Source organism: Pelodiscus sinensis, chromosome 20 (assembly GCF_049634645.1).
Source record: "Pelodiscus sinensis isolate JC-2024 chromosome 20, ASM4963464v1, whole genome shotgun sequence".
Taxonomy (NCBI): Eukaryota; Metazoa; Chordata; order Testudines; family Trionychidae; genus Pelodiscus; species Pelodiscus sinensis.
In genome coordinates this window covers 2,370,091-2,393,262 of record NC_134730.1, presented here as the reverse complement: position 1 = coordinate 2,393,262, position 23,172 = coordinate 2,370,091, and the positions used below count along the sequence as shown (strand labels likewise).

The 23,172-nt window shown below is 51.2% G+C and overlaps 1 protein-coding gene across 3 annotated transcripts in view; it reads right to left on the bottom strand.

Moving 5' to 3' along the window:
• NTN1 (netrin 1) overlaps positions 1–23,172 on the bottom strand; it is a 204,277-nt gene that overhangs the window by 49,580 nt on the left and 131,525 nt on the right. For 2 of the 3 annotated variants that reach the window (XM_075903483.1, XM_075903481.1), the window contains exons 4-5: positions 15,300–15,449; positions 13,263–13,316 (exon numbers count right to left, since the gene is read on the bottom strand). In XM_075903483.1, coding sequence (XP_075759598.1) covers positions 13,263–13,316; positions 15,300–15,449 — 204 coding nt within the window. The remainder of the gene's footprint in view (positions 1–13,262; positions 13,317–15,299; positions 15,450–23,172) is intronic. The other variant, XM_075903482.1, reaches the window with a different exon arrangement.

The window sequence follows — 23,172 nt, the reverse complement described above, 5'->3', positions numbered from 1 at the left end:
GGCCTGCTGAGCCAGCTTTTTGGCCTCTGCCTGAGAGAGAGCCCAGGAAGGACCTCAGAGACCTGGGGGCAACCTGGAACTGACAGACCTTCTGCTCCTTACCAGATCCGTCCCTCCACTGGTGTCGGGTCAGAGTTCCTGCAGGCTGCCCTGGGGCGGACGCTGCCCAGGGTAAGAACACCCCACAGGGAAATTCACCAGGCAGCCTGGCCGGGCGCTCTCTGGGCAAATGCAGTGTTGAGGGTTGGAGGCGATTTGACAGCTCTTGGCCCCAAATGGCTGAAATACCATGAGCTGAAGCCAGCAGGTAGCGCCTGTCTAGCCTTGGCTCCGATCGGAAGCTAGAAGCCCAGCGAGCAGCCTGGCTCTGGGAAACCCAATTTTCCCCGAACCAACGTTCAAAGGGCAGCAGGTTCTAGGGGCCAATGCTGAGGAAAGGGCCTTGGTTGTGGTCTGCTCTGAGCCCTGCAGTATTTGCATGCTGCCTTGCTGAGGGTGCTGGAAATCCATGACTGGAAGCACCATCTGTCAGTGAAGGAAACAGCCCCGGGTACTTCAATCCACTTCCAAATACGAAGCAACCCCCCCCCCGGTGGACCTCTTTAGTGCACGCCCCAAAGTCCCTTCGCCTGTGCCCCTCCCGAAGGCTCCCGCCACAGAAATGCTCCGTTCCTCCCGGGCCACAGGAAAGCTGGGCCTGGCTGCCGTGCACTCGGAGGGGACTAACACCAAACGCCAGCAGGACTGCTCCCGAGACAAAATAAGGACTTTTGCTTTGCAAAGAGGTGGGGTCGGTGCGGGGAGGGGCAGGGCGGTGCACTTCGGAAGGCCGTCCGCACTCGCTCCCCCTGCCCTCTGCCTCCGGGCATGATAGCCCTTTGTTGCAAACTCACAGCCGCCACCTAGAAAACCGAAGCAGAGCCAAAAGAGTAAGAACTGGAGGGGGAGAGGCAGACAGCTTTCCTTTGTGCTTGCTGGGGAGTCCCCCAGACCCCTCCCAGCCTTCTAACCTTTGGCCCAACCTTTGGCTTCCTGCATTGTGACGGGATCCCATTGTGAGGTGGTATTGTTCAGAGGAGTCGGGTGTTAAACATGCGTCAGCAAGGGAGCCTGGAGTTAAGAAGGCAGCCACAGGTGGAGCCAATGACAAGGCCAATGGAGCCATGCTGGGGAGGGGTCCCTCGGATGGCTCTGGCTTCTCACAGAACTGAGCCAGGCAGTGTCCCCTCCAAATATTATGACGTGACCTGTGGGAACCTCCAAATCTCTTGAAATTCTGCAGGGGAAGGAGGGAGACCTGTGGCTGCTGGATTGAACCTAGGGGTGGGCGCTAGTTCTAGTCCCACCTCGGACACAGATTTCCTCGCTTGTTTTGGGCAGGTCTCTTCTGCCAACCTTTTAATTCCTGGACGCCTAGAGGAAGGCCCTTAAAGTCTGTAATTAAACAGCTGAGTGCCAAGTGCCTGTAGCTCCCACTAGGTTTCACTGGAGTTCCAGGGGACACCTCGGACGTGGTTCTCACTTTGTTAGGTGCCTGGCTGTGGACAAAGGTGCGTAAGTTCAGGCATCCAAGTTTGGAAATGTTTCCCTGAGTTTATTAGTTCTAGACCCAGAGGCTACGTCTACTCTGGCAGCTTCTTGCCCAAGAACGCTTTTGCGGAAGAGTTCTTGTGCAAAAACTCTTTGGGTGCGTCTAGACTGGCAAGCAAAGCCCCAGCTGAGGCAGCTCTGCTAATGAGGGCCCAGCTAGGGGCTATATAAAAAAACTTGCCAGCTGTCTACACTGGCCGCTTGAATTTGCACAAGAGCACTGACTTGGTAAAGTACAAAATCAGTGCTTCTTGCGCAAATACTTTCACGCTCCCACTCGGGAAAAAGCCCTCTTGAGCAAGAATACTTGTGCAAGAGGGCCAGTGTAGACAGGGAAGAACTGTTTTGTGCAAAAAAGCCCCGATGGCTAAAATGGCGATTGGGGCTTTTTAGCGTAAAATCACGTCTAGACTGGCTACAGATGCTTTTGCGCAAAAGCACGTTTTGTGCAAAAGCATCCGTACCAATCTAGACACGCTTTTGCAGAAATACTTTTAACGGAAAAACTTTTCCATTAAAAGTATTTCCGCAAAATCACGCCAGTCTAGACGCAGCCTTCCAGAAGAGAGCGTCTACACTGGCATGTGCTTTTGCACAAGAGATGTGCTTTTGTGCAAGAGCATCCTTGCCAGTGTAGTTGCTCTCTTGTGCAAGAAAGCTCTGATGGCCATTTTAACCATAGGACTTTCTTGCGCAAGAAATTCATTTTGCCTGTCTCCACTGGCCTCTTGCACATGAACAGTTGTGAAAGAGGGCTTATTCCTGAGCGGGAGCATCAGAATTCTGGTGCAAGAAGCCCTGATTTTATACATTAGAACGTCAGTTTACTTGCGCAAGAACTCGTGGCCAGTGTAGACAGGCAGCAAGTTTTTGCACAAGAGCGGCCGCTTTTGTGCAAGATCGCGCCAATGTAGACACAGCCTAAGGGTACGTCTACACGGCAGCGTCATTTCAGAATAGCTGACATTATTCCGAGATAACAAAGAGCGTGTCTGCACTACTAGCCGTTATTTTGAAATAATGGTGAGCGGGAGGGCTGCTTACGGTGACTTAAGCCACGCAATTGATGTAGCTCAGGTTGTGCAGCATAATTCAACTTTTGCCCTCAGTGTAGACGCGCCCTCAGTCACCTAGAGCGAACAGGGTGGAGTGACACTTACCTAGTGTAATTAATAGAGCAACAAAAATGAACGAAGCAACAAAAAGTCTACGTCTAGACTGGCATGATTTTCCGTTAAAAGCATTTGCGGAAAAGAGCATCTAGATTGGCACGGACGCTTTTCCACAAAAGTACTTTTTGCGGAAAAGCGTCCGTGCCAATCTAGACGCGCTTTTGCGCAAAAAAGCCCCGATCGACATTTTCGCGATCGGGGCTTTTTTGCGCAAAACAAATCTGAGCTGTCTACACTGGCCCTCTTGCGCAAAAGGGAGCAGCATAGTATTTCCGCAGGAAGCACTGATTTCTTACAGTAGGAAGTCAGTGCTTTTGCGGAAATGCAAGCAGCCAGTGTAGACAGCTGGCAAGTTTTTCTGCAACAGTGTGACGTAGTGGGGGTACCTGGCTGGTTTCTATGCTGCTGGCTCTGGGGTAACCCCCACTGGCTGCCGTGGGTACCACGACCCAGCAAAACAGGATGAGTCACTATGCAAACCAGTATGGCCAGACACCCCCCATGGAGAGGAACAAAGGAAGGGGGAATGCTGCCCTGGCTGGGGGGCAGGGCTGGAAGGGGGTTAGTTTGTGGCTGTCTGGGAGCATGGAGGAGACAGCCTAGGGAAAGGGGCTGGAGTTTAGGGGCCCAGTCTCCCCCATCTCAAGGGGGCCTGAGGCATCCTAGCCCAGCTCTGTGACCAGATTCCATCTGTGCTGTGCTGTATCCTGGAGAGGCAATAAACTTCCTCTATTCCACCGGCTGGTGCAGTCTGTTTGTGCCATTTCGGGGTGCAGGAGACGGGGGACCCCCAACGCGCCGTCACAAACAGCAACTGCTTTTGTGGAAAAACTTGCCAGTCTAGACACAGCCAAAGGGTTAAAGGTCTAGTAAACCTTCATGGGTTGAAAGAACTGGCTTTGTTGAGTTTGGAAGAGAGAAGCCTCGGAGAGGACGTGATAGCAGCTTTCAAGTACCTAAAAGGCTGTGTGACAGGGCGTTTGCCCTGCACTGGCCCTTTAAGGCAAAACCCCAGCCCTGAGCAAGGGCCGAGAGTGAAGCCCCAGCTGAGGCAGCTCTGCTAACGAGGGCCCAGCTGGGGGCTATATAAAGAAGGACTCCTAGGGGGAGGAAAAACTGAGGGTTGCTTTGGACAGGGTAGCAGGGATCTAACTGCCAGGGGAGCAGAAGGCTTCCTGGAGGTAGGGCAGTGCTGGGGGAGGCAGGCAGATCTGGGGAGGCTCTGGCCAACAAAGCTCCCAGGCTGCAGAGCCTGAAGCTACTGGGGCTGCAAGGGGAGCCATGCTAGGCAGGCACAGCAGGTTCACACCCCTTGGCCAGTGATGAGTGGCCATTGCAGACAGCAGTTTGCCCCAAGGCAGGGGCTAGATGGAGACTGGCAGTGGGTCAGTGAGGCAAGGGGGGAGAGGGGAACTGGGTGTTCCCTGGGAGGAGAATGGGGTGCCCTGGGGCGGGGAGGACCCTGGAGTGCAAGCAGGATAAACCAACCCCCGGAAGAGGGGCTCAGACACTGGAGTGGGCACTGCCGGAAGGCCATGCCCTGAAGAGGAACAGGGGGAGAGACGGGTTACAGGGAGGCATCCAGCAAGTTAAACAAGCTACCAGCCATAAAGGGGCGATTGCCCCATGACAGAGTGTTACAAGGAGGAGGGAGAAAACTTGTTCTCCTTGACCTCTGAGGATAGGAGAAGAAGCAATGGGCTTAAACTGCAGCAAGGGAGGCTTAGGTTGGACACCAGGAAAAGCTTCCTGCCTGTCAGGGTGGTCAAACACTGGACTAAGTTGCCTAGGAAGGTTGAGGGATCGCCACCGCTGGAGATATTTAAGAGCCGGTTGGATAGACGTCTGTCTGGGTATGTCTAGACGACATGGCTCTGTCGACAGAGACATGTAAACTAGCTTACCCGGCATAGTCAATGAAGCAGGGATTTAAATAGTCCCCGTTTCATTAAAATAAAAATGGCCGCTGCCCTGTGCCGACAATCAGCTGATCCGGCCCAGCGCGGGAGTCTAGACGCGGATCAGTCGACAAGGGAAGCCTTTGTCGACTGCTCTTGTAAACCTCATTTCACATTATTTAAATCCCTGCTTCATTGACTATGTCGGGTGAGCTAGTTTTCATGGCTCTGTTGACAGCCATGGAGTCTAGACGTACCCTCAGGGCTGGTCTAGGTCCTTGTTTCTTTAACAGTGTGGGAGAACTCACAGGTGGGCTGCGACCGTTTGAAGGAAAAAACCGGTTGCAAGAGCTGCTGAGACACAGCGGGTGGTGCAAAGAGGCGAGTGCGTGATGACGCAGCTGGAAATGAGGCGGGGCTACCTGCGTTCCTCACGTGCTTCTGAGCCCGGCTTGCAACCACCTGGGGAAGCTCCGTGCCTCGGTTGCGTCCCTTGCCAGAGGGGAGGAGCGTAGCAGGGTTGGCTCTGATTGGCTGTCTCCACTGCTGGTCTGGGGATCCTGCCTATCAGGGGAGAGAACTGCCCTAAAGCTGCCACCCTGACCGGGTCTTTGCACCACTGCCATCAGCCCTCGCTTGTTACCCAGGACAGCTGAGGGAGGCCAGCACCTTCCACCCTCTTACACAGACAAGGTCCTTCCCTTCAATATTCTGTGTAAAAAATAACAGAGCCAGGGGCTAGCACTACTGAAGGACAAAACATTAAGCATTTCCACTCCATGCATCTGACGAAGTGGGTCTTTGCCCATGAAAGCTTATGCTCCAATAAATCTGTTAGTCTATAAGGTGCCACAGGACTCCTTGTCGCTTTTAGAGTAAATTACATTTCCCGGTCAAAAAGGCAGAAGGCTTCATAGGGCAGTGAGCGAATATTGTTGTTGAGTGTAAAAGTGTCATCTGATGTTCAAGGGGCAAGTTTTTTTTTTTTTTTTTGCTCTACAAAAAATCCTTGGTGTTTCTCATAAAAAAAAAAAATTGTTTGGTCTAGATGGTGCTGGGTCCTGCCACGAGGGCAGGGGACTGGACTTGCTGATCTCGCGAGGTCCCTTCCAGTTCTAGGGCTCCGTTGATGGAGCCATGTAGATTTGTTTATTTGGCAAAGGGAAATGAAGCCACAATTTAAATAATCGCGGCTTCATTTAAATTTACATGGCTGCCGCGCTGAGCCGACACACAACTGATCAGCTGTTTGTCGGCTCAGCGCGGCAGCCTTGTAAATTTAAATGAAGCCGCAATTATTTAAATCGCGGTTTCATTTCCCTTTGCCTACAACCTTCATCTACATGGCTCCCTCGATGGAGCCATGTAGTTTAGACACAGCCTAGGAGTCTGATGGGAAGAGAATGACACTGCTGTTCTCTACACTAACACGAAGATAGGCTCCCTGGGGCTGACGGCAATTTCTCTGTGCCTAAGACAACAACCACCATTCTCTTGTGTCACCCCCCCCATATTTGCTCCCTCCTCCTCCCTCCCCCTCCCCCCCCCCCCCCCCCCCCCCCGGCGGCGTGAGAGCCTCTTGGCATTGGTTCACGGAGATGGAACTGATCTTGTAGGTCAGACATAGTACATCCTTTGGCCAATGCAGGAAAGCTCCCTGCAATATGTTCTCCAGGCTTTTCCTGTCCAGGTTTCCATCACCCTGGCACTTGCATCATCCCATTTCACAACAGCTCTTGCAAATGAAAGGTCACAGTTTTACACAACAGAAGGGATGAGTAAGGTCACTGGAAACGGCCAGGAGCGGTTGCTCCATTCTGCCGAGTCGGCCTGCCCTGCAACAGGGAATTGCTCCGGGGAGGTTTTCCAGTTCCCCGGCAGGGACAGCCTGTGCTGGTCTCTTGCCCAGAGGCTCCCTGTCCAGGGAGGAACTTGGGATGGGACAGACGGGATATGAAGGTGGCTGGCTGGGGACACAGCAGGAAGGCAGAATTGTAACACACCAGTGGGTCCTTTAGGGTGAGAGGCCTGGTGAGCCTCCTACATTGTCATGAGAGAGAACCCCAGATGTTCAGTGGTGGACGTGCTGGTGCTTAGCGGACTTTAGCGAAGCCTCTGATACGGGCACCCACGGATCCTTGCCAGCGAGGTAAAGGAGCGTGGCTTGCATGAGTGGACTAGGATTGGACAGAAAGAGGGTGAATTTGTTGGGACCAATGGGACATGATCCACAACTCAATGTCTAGTTGGCAGCCGGTAGCAAGTGGAGAGCCCTTCACTGAAGACAAAACTTTGGCCCATCCTCCTTTGAGACTAGCTCAGCTATACAGCCAGACAGGATCATCGCTGACTTGCTGACTCCCTGCCCATCGCGGGCCACAGAACCTCTCCCTCCCACTTCTGTCATAGGCCCATAACCCTGGAGACTCAGGGGGGATAGGATAGAGGTCTATAAAATCATGACTGATATGGAAAGAGTGAATAAGGAAAAGTTATTTATGTATTCCCACAATATAAGAACTAGGGGTCACCAAATGAAACTAATAGGCAGCAGGTTTAATACAAACACACAGCACACAGTCAACCTGTGGAACTCCTTGCCAGAGGATGTGGTAAAGGCTAGAACTTTAACAGGGTTCAAAAAAGAGCTAGATAGATTCATGGAGGTTAGGTCCATCAATGCCTGTTAGCCTGAATGGGTAGGAATAGTGTCCCTGGCCTCTATTTCTCTGGAGGTGGGTGACGGGAGGGATCACGTGATTACCACCTGTTGTGTTCCCTCCCTCTGGGGCATCTGGTATTGGCCACTGTCAGAAGATGGGATACTGGTCTAGATGGACCTTTGGTCTGACCCAGTCTGGCCGTTCTTATGGGCCCTCTAATCGTGATGTAAAAACTTCAAGGAACATAGAATCCCCCATTTTCTCTAGTTCCAAGCACTCAGGGGCCAGCACCCCATGCTGCAGAGGAAGATGACCACCTCCCCAAGATCTCTGTCACTCTCACCGGGAGGAGGGGACCCTTCCTGACCCCGATATGGTATGTGGGCATGGAAGACACCTGGGAAAGAATAGACTGGAGTAACTCAAAGCCCAAAGCCCTCCCCACTGTAGGCATCCTCATCCTACCAGCCCCTCCAGACACTTCTCAAACTCCCTCTGGAAGCCAGTCAGGCGTTTGCTCCTACTGCTGCCCTTGGGAGGCTGCTCCAGAACGTCCCTCCTCTGACGGGTAGAAGCCGTGGTCAAGCCCACGCTTGAACAGTTGATGGCCAGTGTAGATCGATTTGTTCTTGTGCCAACACTGGCTGTGAACTGAACTCCTCCCACTCCCTGGTGTTTTTGCTATAGCCCACTGGGTCTCCTTCCTTGGAGACACTAACCCAGTTGTTGGGGAGCAAACCCCTTTCTGCCGGTCTGAGCTACAAACCGAGTCCCAGGGAGCATCCCTCCAGGCGCTGGTTTCACAAAGCCTCCCGCTCCATTTCTCTCTGGCTCGCGAGCCCCTTGCACCTGTACCACGGGAGCCCTGGAGCCGCAGCCTGCAAAGCCGCTGCCTTCCAGCTTGTCTAGGAAATGCCGCTGTGGGTTTCGCCAGGCTGCTCGGAGGACGTCTGCTGTGGAGGAATCTAAACGGTGCCGAGACCCACAGCAGCCTGACGCTTTGGCCAGACAATGGAACGGGAGGAATCAAATCTGGAAGGTTCAAGCTCCCCAGCTGAAGCGGTGCTTAAAAAGTCCAATAAAAATTGTTATAAACAAGAATTATTATCGGGCCCTCCGGCAGGCCCAGCCAATCAGATTGCTCAATTTGGCTGAACCTTCCTTGGGCTTTTAAAGAGGGGGTGCCTTGTGCTATGATCAGCTCCTGAAAAGATGGATTGTCCCCCTGTAACTGATCCAGGCAGGGGAAGGAGGAAATCCTAGTGTTCAATGAGACAGGAATCCAAGAGACATTGTCGAGTGGTTTTTCATAGTTCCCAGATTGCTGGGATTCTTGGTTTGCTCCCCAGTCTGTTTGTCAAGCTCTTGGTGCAGTCCAAAAATAAGAATTTCCTTTCCTGCTTTCGCCCTCACTCGACAAAGCACTTACGCACATGCTTAGCTTCACGCGCTTCGCCCCAAGATAGATTTTGTTAAACAATGTTTTCATTAAAGTTCAGAATAGTAACAGTAAGCCACATCCGAGGAGAGCCCGAACTAAACGGCAGCTAGCTCCATCTCTACGCAAAAGGCACATGGCGAGAGGCCCTGGGTCACGACACTGGACATGAGTGACGCGATGAGTAATAACAAGCTGCTCAGCTGTATCCCCCAGGGCCTTTCCTTCCAGACACCCTCCACGTGTCCAACACAAGGCTCGCTTCGCTTGCCACTGAAATGCAGGTGAAACGTGGCAGCTCTGTAGGGCTTCATTTGTAATGCCAGAGGGGCAATTGGTTTACTTTCAGATAAGGCAAGGCCAGTGATGCCGGGCTGGGAACTGCCCCTGCAGCTGGCATCTGCGCACACCGCACGACTGGCAGAAGCCAGGCCCTTTCCTCACGCCAAGCCTGCCCTGGTGGGCGAGGCCTGGGACGGTCCCGGGACCCTGCTCCAACCAAATGCCTCCCAGGGTTGATCTGTATCACGCCCGCAGTGTCCTGGCCGAAAGCAGCTCTGGGCCGGAGCTTGGTCTTGTTTACACCAGCGGAAACCCGGAGCTGCTCTGCAGAAGCCAGGATGCTCTCATGCCCAGAGCAGAGCCGAATCAGGCCAACGGGGCTGTGAAGGGGGGTGTCCATGATCTTTGGCCCTCACTGTCCCCAGTAAATCTGGGCAGCTACTGGGACACGTGCAGACTCACTCCCCTCCAGCCCCCGAGCCGGGCCAGGGCTGGCGGGGAAGAGGGGCAGCGGAATATTGGGGTGGGCCCGGCTTCTGGGGAGGGCGTCAGCCTCCAGCATTCTCAGCCCCGCAGAACGTCCTCCTGCCAGCCACGCAGCTGCGGATTCCTCTCGAGCCCCGCGCACTGGTACTGGCCCTGTGGTTTGGGCCTGCAATCGGTACCACTGCCGGTGCTCTCTCCGGAGAGGCAGCTCAGGCCAAGCCAGCTTTGGGAGCAGCCACGAGAGTCCACATCAGCTACTCCTCGGCTACAGAGCGTCCATATTTGTCGGCGTGGCCCACGGCCCCCACACCGGTGGTTTGGAATGGAACCGGTTGCACCGCGGTGTATTGGAAGTGATTGGGAGAGGGCCCCAAGGCAAAACACAAATGCAACAGTGTTGCTTGGCCCCGAGAGCAGGCGAGTGCCATCTGCTAGTCTCCCCTCGATAACCAGCCCCTGGGAGCATCGGACTTAATATTCCATCTGCCTCACTCCCACCGCGACTGAGCCTGGCGAAAATGACGCTCGGGGCTCTTTTCCGGAAAAGCGCGTCTACATTGGCCACAGACGCTTTTCTGGAAAAAGGGCTTTTCCGGAAAAGCAGCCTGCCAATGTAGACGCTCCTTTTCCGGAAAAACTGAAAACGGAATAGTATTCCATTTTAAGCAGTTCCGGAAATTCATGCCAGTGTAGACACAGCCCTTGTGTTTCAGCCCTACTTACTTACATACCTACACCCTAATTATCCCTTTTAGCTACTAATCCATTGTATAGCGCTATAACCCTAAAATGCGCCGTCACTCCCCTTGGGCTTCGTGTGTCCTACGCACTCTAAATCTGAAGCAAGTAGCAGAGGAGACTTTTAACATGTTGAGCATGAAACTGTACCCACCGGAGCCGAACCTACAGTGACATAACCTCACATTCCAACAACTGCTTTCGTTAAATAGAAGGCTCTGCATGCATTTCTACAGAGACCAACTGTGTTCCTAGGAAGGAACTGTTCCCCTCTCATAAGGCATTAGTCGGGAAGCACGTTTAGAGGTGGGGAGTTTGCACAAGAACGGGCTGTTTGCAAACTGGCAGAAACTCGTGACGACGGAGCAAAGACAATGAAAAGCTTAGAAAATCAACTCTGCGAGTCTGAGAAGATGCCTGCTCTAAGATGCACCATGAGACCTTATGGTGGAAAGGCAAGTGAAAACAGGCTGGCAGGTTTCGATTAATGGTTGTGAAATGTGGAAAAAAGACCTAAAACCTCCAGCATTTGCAGCTTAGTTGTTCCAGTTCTTCCCAAGTGCTTCTGTTGCTAACCCTTCCTACCACTGCTTTATGGATTGTGGAAACACTCGTCAAGCACCTGTCATCTCACTGTATAAATTTGAAAACTGTAACAAGTCAGCTAACCAGCTGAGCCATTGCCAATGGAAACACTCAACCCAAAACCTAGGGGGAGGGCTAGGAACAGTCTGCAAAAGACCCAGAGGAGAGTTACCACCTCAGACCCTCAGCAATAGATTGCCCCTCTTTAATGTGGGCCACTGGTCAGCCAGACAAGACAAGTTGAAATGCTGCATCACTACTGCTGGGGCTGAGGGCATGTCTACACAGCAGGGCTAAAACTGAAATAAGCTATGCAATGTGAGCTGCGTCAATTGCGTTGCTTAAGTCAAAATAGCTTATTTCGGCTTTTGGCGCTGTCTACACAGCAGGAAGAGTCCCTCCGACGTCCCTTACTCTTTGTACAATGAGAGTTACAGGAGTCAGAGTAAGACGTCCTCCGGCTCGACATTATTTCAACATTATGTCGAAATAACGGCTTGCTGTGTAGATGTGAACTGGGTTATTTCGGAATAACCTTGATGATTCTGAAATCACGCTGTTGTGTAGACACAACCTGAGTGACGCAGGAGGAAGAATTCAAGGACTTTGCGCCTTTCCCTCTCCCTGACACTGCGAACTAAAGCCCTTGCACTTTCACTTTCCAGCTGTCCCTGTCCTGGGAAGGGTTACTAAGCACAGGGCAGTGCGACTGGCCTGAAAGGTCCCTGAGGGAAAAGTCCTGCCTCCGAACACAGGCAGGACTCTGAGGTCGAGGCGAGGTGACATCCATCACTTTCAGTACAAAGTCCCTCATTTCGGAATCCTTTGTCACGACTGGGCCCAATTCAACAACCCCTGCTCCTGGAGCCCCGCACGAAGCTGGGGCTGTTCAAATACTGCAGGGCTCTACAGGCCTTTGGACACCATCAGTCGCCTCTTCCGTTTTTCGGGGGGCCTCTGCTTGCTTTGTAATCGCCCGTTGAGACACGTCAGGCCTCAAGGGAGCCGTACATGAACCTCGGGCACATCGCTTTGTGACACGGGGCAGAGCGGGGGGAGGGGGCTTCCTTCCACAACCGGCGCTGGGGTGGCTCCACTGGAGTCCGTGCAATTGCGCTGGCGTAAAGCTGGTGGGAGCGGGAGGAGAATCTGCTCCGGGATCTTCTGCACCAGCATCTGCCCAGGATAAAGGTGTTTGCTTCTCATGCTAGGAGGGGCCATTAGGGGAAAATGAGAGTCCACGTGCCATGAGGTGCCTGGGATTCCTCAGGACACCTCGGGTCTATCCTAGGGCTGGGATGTTGTTCTGAAGCCCCTCAGCCTGGCCATTATAACAGATCTGCTGCCCCCTAACTACTCCACAGTGATCCCCGGGCCCCTCGGAACTCTGCTGCCACCAGCTGATTCTGCTTTGAAGCGCAGATTCTCCCACAAAAGCTCCCCTGCCCCCCCCCCCCGAGTGTAGGGTAGCTGGTGATGGAGGACAGCACATCCCCCCACACCCCGCCCAAGCCAGTATATCGCATTGAATCTCCATCCCCACCCCAGCCCAGCTGCTCTTTAACTCCGGAGGGAAACCCTCCTCCAAGCCCCGGTGTAAGGAGCCGGGGCCCTAAGCTATGGCACAGTGAAGAGGCCCCGTAGCAATCCCCCAAAATGTGCAATGTTCCAACAGAAAGGACAATGAAAACAGAAACAACCACGTTTCATCTTTGCGTCTGTCCGGGTGCATCGGCGAGGATGCAACTAAAAACTCATCATTTGGGGGTTGTTTACAGGCCCCTCATAATCTGAGGCCCTCAGCTGTAGTTTACTGAGCTTGTGCCTAAATCTGGCCGTGGTGAGGAGGGAACGTGCCAGGCCTGCCCGGGAGTTTGGAGCAGGCAAAAGACAGCTCAGCCCTGCTCACCAACAGCAACGGAGCTGGGCATCTGGTGCCGGGAGCCATTTTCAGCCTCCGTGTCGCTAGGCGAGGGAAGGGCTGTAACCGTGCAGGTGAAGCGTAGTGTTCAGTCCTTGTCTCACTCTGGCCGTGGCGTTTCCACTGCAGGGGCCCCTCTGGGCAACTCCAACGGCACGTCCCATACGAAGGCAGGTACATAGACACCCAGGCAACGCAACCACAACGCGCCCCTCCAAAAGTCTCCCTGCCTTTCTCTCTGGGCAGCCCCAGCTCTCTGGACGTCTGAACAGGCAATAGCACATCCTGGGCTGTCATTGGTATTAGCCGGTGTCGGTCACAGAACCGAGAGGGTGTCTCTGGAGCAATAACCTCCCACGCCCCTCCCCCCGCCTTCCCCAAATGGCTTTCACTCTTGCTTGTACATCCAGGAAGCCTCCTTCCTCTGCCCACTGTCCATCAGTGCGCCCATCAGTGGGGAGGGTTAAAACAGAAAGGAAAACAGCCTACCTGCTGGTTCTTCCGTGCTGCTGGCCGCAGTGGTGGGTGGAGCAACAGGAATCTCTGTGCAGAAGGAGAGACAGGAAAAGAGAAAGGATAAAACGGGGGGTGGGCATCATTCCAGGCTCCAGGTGAGACAGGGCTATGCACATCCCTCTTGCTACCAACTCCCACTGCTTGGGAGTTGCTTTCACAGTCTCACCTGTGCAGTATTGAGAAAGCGAAGGGCTACACTGGAGAGCCGTGCGCTCCTGCAGGGTACAGAACCTGCCCCAGGGTGACAATTGCTTGTGTTGACACAGGAATTGGGAGTTTGCTTGTTTGTTTTTTAAGATACATGAGAACAAATGGCTTAATTCAGGATTTGGCCTGGGGCTAACGCAGCAAGTTTTAATCATATTCTTGCCTGTTTCAAACAAAGTGAAAGAGAAAATAGGTTTTTTTGTTGGGGGGGGGGCTGTTTTTGGTTGTTTCTTCTGCTTAGTTGTTGTGGGGGTGCCTGCGTGTTCTGTAAAGGGCCAGCAAAATGCCAGCAGCCTGAGCCCCAGAGTCAGTATGAACATGCTCCTCATTGTGTTTACTCTAATCACATGGAAATTTGGTGTCTGTCTTTATGCAGTGCAAGGCAGCCCGGCGAAGATGATGCAAGGAACAACTTGCTCTCTGGTTTACCGTGGCTGCTGGGGACTGAAGTGATAAACCTTTGCCCATACCCACTGCAAAGCATGCTGGGTGTCGAGTTTATTGCATCTTGGGAAACAAGCATCTGCTTTGGGCTCCTCTGCCCCATTGCAACATGGGAAAGAATGAACCTCAAATGACCAAAACCCACCATGGAAGGCATGTTTGATTCAGCACTTCAAGGTGGAGCAGGGAGGTATCTCGAAACAGTCATCATCTTAGGCAGGCCTTGGGAACAGACAATGCTAGCAGACTGTGGTCTCTGCTAAAGACTTGATTCTTTCAACCATCTTCCCTTTTGTTTTCATACCAGGAAGTTAGCACAAGCAAGGAAGGCTGCTTTCTACCACCCCTCCTGCTTTCCGAGGCTACTGGGGTTTCACTGTTGTGAGTTGCTTTTTATGGTTAGAATTTTGTCATTTGATTTCTTTAACGCAAGGAGAGATAAAGGGACAGGACCAACATCGCACCTCACGGACACACAGAGTTATCCAACAACAGCAAAGACAACAGGCAGCACAGCTGCTGGTTCAGTTGAAGAGATTAGGGTTCAGCATTTGACGGAGACACAGAACACACCGTCGCTGGCTGTGCCCATGTGGCTTTCCCATGGGGTGGTTTGTGAAGTGGTACAAAAAGGGGGCTGAGGTTTTTGCAAAGGAAGCATTGAGACAGGCAAGTCTGGAGATTGCAGCCTGGTGCTTGTTGCTGTTGCTGGTTGTGAAGCAGATTTAAAATTGGAAGTTTAATAAAAGCTTTAAAAGGCAACTAAAAAAGCAAATGTTCCACATTTCTGGCTGGATCATGTGAGCGCACAGTCCTGTTTAACAGTCTGGGTGTGCACGCGTGCAAAACACTTTGCTGCTTCCGAGAGGTTTGTAGGAAGACAGCAGCCGTTCATAATGCAGCCGGGCAATCTGCTGGTTTCAGTTGAAGGGCTTGACAATACATCACAAGGAAAGCAAAACAGCAATTTGCCATAGGAGACAGAATTGTGGTGGCATCTCCTAGGACACAAACATTCAGGGCACTCTGTGCATTGCAGAAGTGTTTGCAAAGCAAAAATCAAGCCCTTTTAAAAGCTACCCAGGTGTCTGATTAAGTGTTTTTTAGACTGCACTCACATGACCGAAGCAGAGTGGCAAATGAGATGCATGTGATCTGCGCATGTGTCTATGGCATAGACGCACACCCGCCATGCAGTCTGTCCCACTAGGATTTCATGAAGCGCTGGTAATTGAGCATATGCAGTCCGGTGTTAGTAACCATTCGACCCGTTTAGGGCTCAGCGGCTGAGCTGCTGTTGTTTTAAAAACAATGTTAATTCCACTATGCTACAGACGTCAAAAAGAGCGGTCCACCTACTTATGCAAGGGGCAATGGGAGATCGGCTTTGCTGGTAGCCTTTGGCACATCGATTGCACGTGATGCCAGTCACGCCATCTTTACAGGGACATTGGCCTGTGGTTTGATTACAGGTTTTGCCAGCTGCACCCACGGGATGGCAATCGCATGCTGTGGGGGGAACACACAACAAGAGGGTCAGAGGTGGGGGGAAATGTACAAGGTCATCTCACAACAATAGCAAAGTGCACCACCTATTGAGAGAAGCGAGGGTTGCACTAGCGCGTCAGGACTGGGGAGAAGTGAGCATGTTTGCAACCAGGCTCCTGCAGATATCCATCCAGTCTAAGGCGACTGCGTTTCCCGTCAACCTGGAACAAAGGGCTCAGTTTACACAGGTGGATTGAAACAGCCACGAGGCACATCGGAACCCGGGACAAGGGGATGAACTAGACCCAATACAATTGCAAAGGACATGACTCGGCCACAACAGGTTTGGAAGACAAAACAGGCCCCTAATGTCAAGCCAAGAAGGCAGTGTGTCGTGGGCGCTTAATCTGCCCCAGATCTGAGCAGCTGAGGTAGCACAGGGTCATTGCTGTGAGGACATCCACCCTGTGATGTTGCAAATGATGAATTCCAGGAATTGTGGGGTTGGTAGTGTGGGCTGGGAGTGAGGAGAGAGGAAGAGGCAGAGAAACATGGTGATTCAAGAATCCACAGCCCCAGCTGTCCCAGCGCTGTGGTTGCTAAATTCACGCTACATGTGCTACTGGCCAGTTCATTTTGAGAGGAGGACAAAGTCCGGGAGGGACTTTGCAAGGGAGTTTAGCTGGAAACCATGTGGTTTAGAGGGGGTCTGAATTTATTCCACCTCGCATGTAAGAACCACCTTAGTCCTTCACCCCTTCCTGGCAGAGCAGCATCCCCTGCAGCCGGTCGTGTGGGCGCAGAAAGGAAACACCCTTGGCTTTGTTTCCCAGCTGGGAGCGCCTGCCTGCGGGTACGTCCCACTGCTCCACTCCGGGCGGATGGAGCTTTGAGTGCAGATATGAAGGGTGTGAAAGAGGATGCAAAATCGGCACTCGAAGTAACACAGTGCCAATCTCCCACAGTGTCACTTACTGTGCAGCTGTTGGTCAAGAGCATCAGGCATTGTCACCCTCACAGCTTTTCATGCACGCAGGCCCAGGGGGCTTCTTAATGTCCCCAGTTTCCCTGAGCTGCACATTAAGGCCACGTTGTGGCTTGGCCCTGCGGAGACGGGCAGCGATGAGGAAGATGCGAGGAGCCCTCCTTCCTTCCTCTAGCGTTCTCCTGCAGGGTCCAGCCACAGTCCCCCTAAGACGTGCAGCTCCTGCTCTCTCGGAGCGTCCCATTGGTGCTAGCTCCTGGAGGGCCTGGGGGAGAGCGGAGCAGTGGCTGGCCCGGCCCCCCATACCCAAAGGCCAGCAGCTCTGATGAGCACGGGGGAGCTCGGGGGAGCAGCATCCCAGCGAAATCCTGCCAGCAGCCAGGGCAGGTAGAAGGCAGTGGCCACAGACTACCCCTTGACATGGCACCGGCACTGCCCCAGCCTGGCCTGGCACCACTGAGGCAAATCTCCGAACTGCCCCTCTCAGTTTTAGTAACAGGCTGGGGAGCCATTTGGCCCAAATTTGGGAGCTGTGTGGAGGAGGGTGTAAGTGGAGCACAAAGCTGACTCAGACCTTGATTTCTGCTGCCCTCCTGATCTCCCCACAAGACTCCCCCCATCCCTCTCCCAGCAAACCCTCCCCCTCAAATTCCCTCTTGCCCCCTCTGTCTGGCTCCCTCCTTCCCCCTCAAACTCCTTCCCCCTCATTCCCTTCCGCACCATCATACTCCTCCTCCCCCCCCTGCTTTGGCTCCCATATTCTGCCCTGGACCCTCCCTCCTCGTCTCCAGTTTCCTCCTTTCCCTCCCCCACGGCCCTCTCTCCCCTACCCCATTTTCCCCATGTAGCTCTGGAGAGAATTGGCAGCTGCCAGACTGGTCTCTGCTTTCCCCGCCCAGCCATGCAGGGCCAGCAGCCAGCAGTTGCCTCTCAGGTGTCAAGGGGCCGTTCAGCTTGGAGGGGGAGGGCATCAGGATGCACCATTGTCCTCTCCCCCCGTCCCCCGAGCCTTCTCCCCACTTCCGTGGCTCCGTAGCTAAGAGTTGGGGGGACAAGGTGTCCCCCTCTACTTTACATTGGGTTTGGAAGAAAATGCCCCCTCCACCTGCCCTCTGTTCAGCTCCCTGGTCACTGGAAGGCCTTTCGGCAGCGTGAGGCCGAGGAGAAGGTCTCTCAGGGGGCCAGCTCGGCCAATGGCTAATCTGCCTCCCCACCATGAGGCTCTGGTAGAGCCGGGTGCACAAAGGGAGGGGGGAGAGGTTCCTGCAGAAAATGATGAAAAAAATTGAAATTTTAATCCAAAAAGAGAAACCTGCACCGTTTTGTCTGATGCGGGTGGTTTTTCAGTCAGTTTTTGACAGAAAGCAGGCACTTTTTGTAAAACATGTCGCTTAACCAAATCCCAATTTTCGATCCAAAGGCATTTTGGATGGAAAATTTTTGACAGCCCTGACAGAAAATCCAAAGGGCCAGGCTGTCTCACCGGGGGAGGGGTGGTGAGGGAGGGGCAGTGTGAGGAGTGGTATCAGGAGCTAGCTGATCCGAAAGCAGGGAAGGGTGAGCAGCCATCAGATATCGTTTAAAACGGCAAAGGGTTATAAAGGAAAACAATACAAAGAGGAAGTGGGAAAGTGCTGAAAGAAATACAGAGCAAGGAAAAGGCTCAAGATCAAAGACGAGCGGAGAGGACAGAGCTCGGGACAGGGAGTCACTAGGGGAAAATTCAATACAGCAAATCGGGAAAAATGGACGACAAAACACCTTCTCCTCTCCTCTCCCTTGACCCCACCTATTGTTCATATAGGGCAGGAGACTTTAAGCCCTGCCTCCAATGAGTAACCCTTATCTATGTGAATGCCTCTGCTGATTGAGCACGGTGGAACTGCTCCAGCGAATAAGGATTGCTGGTGATGAGTAAGAGTCACAGAACTGGGCCCACGGGATAGGGACTTTCAGGAGAGGGGCCTGTCAGTAAAGCCCCACATGACTTTATGGGCATCCTAGAAATAAACAGCAATGCCGCCTCCCTTTGCCATGATATAGGTCCGTTCACGTGTCCCGTCCAAATCGGCGTTTGCCATTTCCACAGCCACATCACATAACAAACTCATGAGACAGACAAAGTGGGGAAGTAAGTTTGCCTCTCTCACCAACAGAAGATATTTCCTCACTCACCTTGTCTCTCCAATAGCCTGGGTCCAACATGGCTACAATAATACTCAACTCAGGTCTAATTTGCAGCCTGCTCACAGCCCCAGGTCTCCTTCAGCATTAATTATACTCCCCTCTTATAAGCGCCTTACAAGGGAAGGTCACTAGCTTTATCTCATTTTGGACATGAGCACAAGAGCAGAGAAGGGTGGGGATTTGCCCAAGGTCTCCCAGCGAGTCAGTGGCAGAGCGTAGGATGGAGCCCTGGATTCCTAAGGGCCCTATCCTATCTCTTCCACGTACGATCTCAGCCTGTGACCTCCTGAATGGGAAGGCAAATCCTGAACAGATTGCAGAACTCCCCTTCTTGAAATGGATCCCCAAACTTTTCCGTTTTGCAATATGGGCTCATGGGATGGAAAAGGAATGGGGAACATCATTAGGGAAAAATCCTTCCATTTGGTCCTCACTGGTTATGTCTGACTGCCCCTGCAGATTCTGCAGTGACTCCACACACAGAATTGCCATGCACAATCCAGACACCCAAGGAGCACAGAATATCCCACTGAGATCCACAGGACAGAGGGGAGACGAGACTGCTGAGACTGGAATCTGAGACTATGGAGAGCTGTGCAAAGATATTCATAACTAAACACAAAATTAGGTTTCTGGGGGGATATGAATCTTCCACCAAACTTGGGCCAGTTTAAATAGCCTCTGGGACCTGAGTTGCAAGAGGGCCCATGTTGATGCATAGTTTTGGGTAGAAACTATATAAAATTCACACTGGGTCACTTATTCCGGAAAAGCAGCCGCTTTTCTGGAATAACTTGCCAGCTTTCTACACTGGCCACTTGCTTTTCCGGAAAAGCAAGGACAATCTACTGTAAAATTGTCAGTGTTTTTCCGGAAAAACTATGCTGCTCCCGTTTGGGCAAAAGTCCTTTTCCGGAAAAACTGTTCCAGAAAAGGGCCAGTGTAGAAAGCACAGTAGTCTTTTCCGCAAAAAAGCCCCGATCGCAAAAATGACGATTGGGGCTTTTTTCCGGAAAAGCGCGTCTACACTGGCCACGGACACTTTTCCGGAAAAAGTGCTTTTCCGGAAAAGCATCCTGCCAATGTAGACGCGCTTTTTCTGGAAATACTTATAACGGAAAACTGTTCCGTTTTCAGCATTTCCGGAAAAGGGTGCCAGTGTAGACGTAGCCAGGGGGTTTTATGATGCTGGGCAATCACTGGTTGCCGAATATGATCATCTCCCTTGGGAGTTGTGGACCCTCAGGTGGCTGATAAGGTCCACAAGATCTGTTACCGTGAGGACAGATGTTTCCAGGTACAGCTGGAGGCCAGTCTCCCCTTCCTCCTGCACCTCTTCTCCTCCTCAGCTTGTTGGCGGGCAAATTCAAATTGCAGGGAGCCATTGCACAGGACTTCTCTCCAGTTTGGGCGATCCTGGGTGAGTGTCTCCCATCGTCAATGTTGCACTTCTTGAGCAAGTCCTTGTAACACTTCTGCTGTCCTCCCACATGACGGTGCTCTTCTTTCAGGTGAGAAAACAGGACCTGTTTTGGGAGGTGATGGTTTGGCAGCTGAACAACGTGGCCAGTCCTGCAAAGGTGCTGACAAATGATCATTGTCTCGATACTAATGGTCTTTTCTTCCAGAAAACTGATGTTAGTGCACCTATAGACCCTAGATCAGACACAGCCTGGCCATTCTGTCTTCTCTGCAGAGGAGACAGAGGAAATGCTTATTTCCTGGTCTACTTTTTGAAGACAATGAAAATCAGGGTACTGTCAGAGGCTTTGGTATAAAAAACAAAATGTTGAAACACACAGGTAGTTTAAACAATACAGAGTCACCAGGACCGGATAGTGGCTGTCCGAGAGGGCAGATGGAATTTAAAAATGAAGTGGCTGAGCCCCTACCTAAAAGATGCACTCTCCCTTGAAATCTTCTCTAGTGCAGGGCAGGCGTGTATGTGATGCTATCCTTCTCTTTCAAAACTCAGAGAGGAGACCCTGGAAATCCCAGAGCAGTTGGTCTTACTTCTGTTTTGGTAAACTGGTTAAAGCAATAGTTCCAAGTAGAACTGTGAGACACCAAGGTGAGCATCACAAGGCAGGGATACTTCAAATGGCTCTGAGAAAGGAGAACCATACCGCTCCTTGAATTCCTTGCGGGAGCTGGCACAATAGTGGGGAAAGGAGAATCGGTCAATATAATTTCAATCTTTGACAAAGTCCCTCACAAAAGTCAGCTGTTGCTGCTGCCATTATTAATTACCTGCTAAGGACACTGAAGTGTCATTGAGTGAGAAGTAAGTTCTACGATAGTTCAGAAACTGATTAAGAGACAGAAAACAGAGTAGGAAGCCATGATCCCTTTTCAACATGGAAAGAAATTAACGGTAAAGTGCTTCAGTATAAAAAGTCCCATGGGGCGTGTATGTATTTATTAGTGAGCTGGATGAGAAAGGAGATGGCAAAATTTGCAGATGACCCAGACTTATTTTGGTTAGTCAAGAGTAGAGATGACTGAAGAACCTCCAAGAGGCCTAACCATGATAGGTGGATGGGCAACATAATAGCAATGAAACTGAATGCAAAAGCAAATGCATTATTGGAAAGAACACGGTGAAGGACTCATACATACTGAAGGGTTGTAAATTAAGCATAACCACATAGAAAGAAGATCTAGGAGTCACTGAGGACTGTTCAGTGAAAAACTTCTGGCTAATGTGCAGTAAAGGTCAGAAAAGCAAACAAAATTTTAGGTAGTATTACAAAAGGGACAGTGAATAACAATGAAATACAATGTCATTACTATCAGATAAATCAATGGAATTTCCTACCTGGAATACTATGTTCATCTCAAAAAATAGAAATAGGCCAACCCAATCAATAAAAGGCACAGAAAGGTTTCCACCCAAGGAGTGATTGAAAAGATTAAGCCTGTTTAGTGAGGATGAATAAAACAGGATTGAGGCATGCCAAATAACATACAGAAGATGGAAGATCAGGCAAAATCCAAGAATAAAGGGGGCATTCAATTAAATTAAAAGGCAACATATTTTAAATTATATAACAAAATGTCTTTTTTGCACCACACATAATTAACATGTGAAACTCACTGCTACAAGCCATTAAGGCAAAGGTCCAACAGCAGGATTAGATTAAGAACATCTGCAGTTGCACTGACGAGGATTAAAATATATAGTTAGGATATACAACCCTCCTGTTTCAGGATACAAGCCAACTACTGCCTGCCCAGAGACTGGAATAAATGTCCCCCTAGGCATGGGTTATTGCAAAATTGTTTGTTGTGGGGATCTTCCTCTGATCCAATGCTGGCCTCCACTCTAGACATGCTCTGGATTCACTGGTCTGGCTGAGCAGAGGAATTGTTCTGTTTTTATTCATCAGCTGATATTAGAATGGAGTCGTCAAGTTTTTAAATAAAAAATCTCAGAGCAAAACTCAGGGCTGTGAATGGAAAGTGAGAAAGAAAGAAAAGTTATAGAACTTGTTATGATCTGCCTGGCTTGTGGTAGGTCACCAAGCAACCATTACAAAAATGCAAATATTATTCCATCCCTGAATTTTTGTCGTAGGTATTCTCGGCCTCTAATCTCCACATGCATGTGTGTTGAAAGATACCAGGAGGACAATTTTCTTGGATTATCTCTTGTCAAGTGTGACATTTTTTAGAAGGTCTCCAGTTCACTACAGGGCGGGAGACTGAAAGGACCTTACATTTTTTGAAAATGAGCATCTTTCTGTTGTCCGTGCCAATCTAGATGCGGTTTTGCGCAAGAAAGCCCCAATCGCCATTTTTGCGATCGGGGCTTTTTTGCACAAAATGCCACGTTGTCTACACTGGCCTTCTTGTGCAAAAGCATTTGCACAAGAGGGCTTTTGCCTGAGCATAGCATTTCCACAAGAAGCACTGATTTCAGACAGTAGGAAGTCAGTGCTCTTGCGGAAATTCAAGCGGCCAGTGTAGACAGCTGGCAAGTTTTTCTGCAAAAGCAGCTGCTTTTGCGGAAAAACTTTCCATTATAGACGCAGCCTAGACTGTGTTTGGGTTTCTTTATGTTGCACCATCTCTGCAGTGATAACATCACAGCTTTCAGACCTTCCAGAGATAAAACGTAGGGATTTGAATGACGTGTACTGTGTTCTATGGTGAGCCCTAGTGAGTAAGGCCCCAATGCAAGAAAAGTTCTCCTTGAAACCATTTAAGCACAAGCTTAGCTTTCTTTACGTAAGTGTTAAGTCCCAGTGAAATAATTTTTTCTGGATGTTTGTTTTGTGGGAAATTATGCCGTTTTGTTCTGATTCCGAATGCAAATGCATTTTAAAATGTTAGACAGTCTCAGAAATTCTGATTTCCCAGTAACTTCAGCTGGAAGGCCAGAAGAATTATTGAGTTATTGGGCCTGATCCATCTGGTATATCCTGTTTGGTGACTCTCATACCAGGAAAGCCTGATTACCAGAGGATGTTGTAAAGACCAAGACTTCCACAGGGTTCACAAAAGAACTAGATAGATTCATGGAGGACAGGTCCATCGATGGCCATTAGCCACGTTGGGCAGGGATGGTGT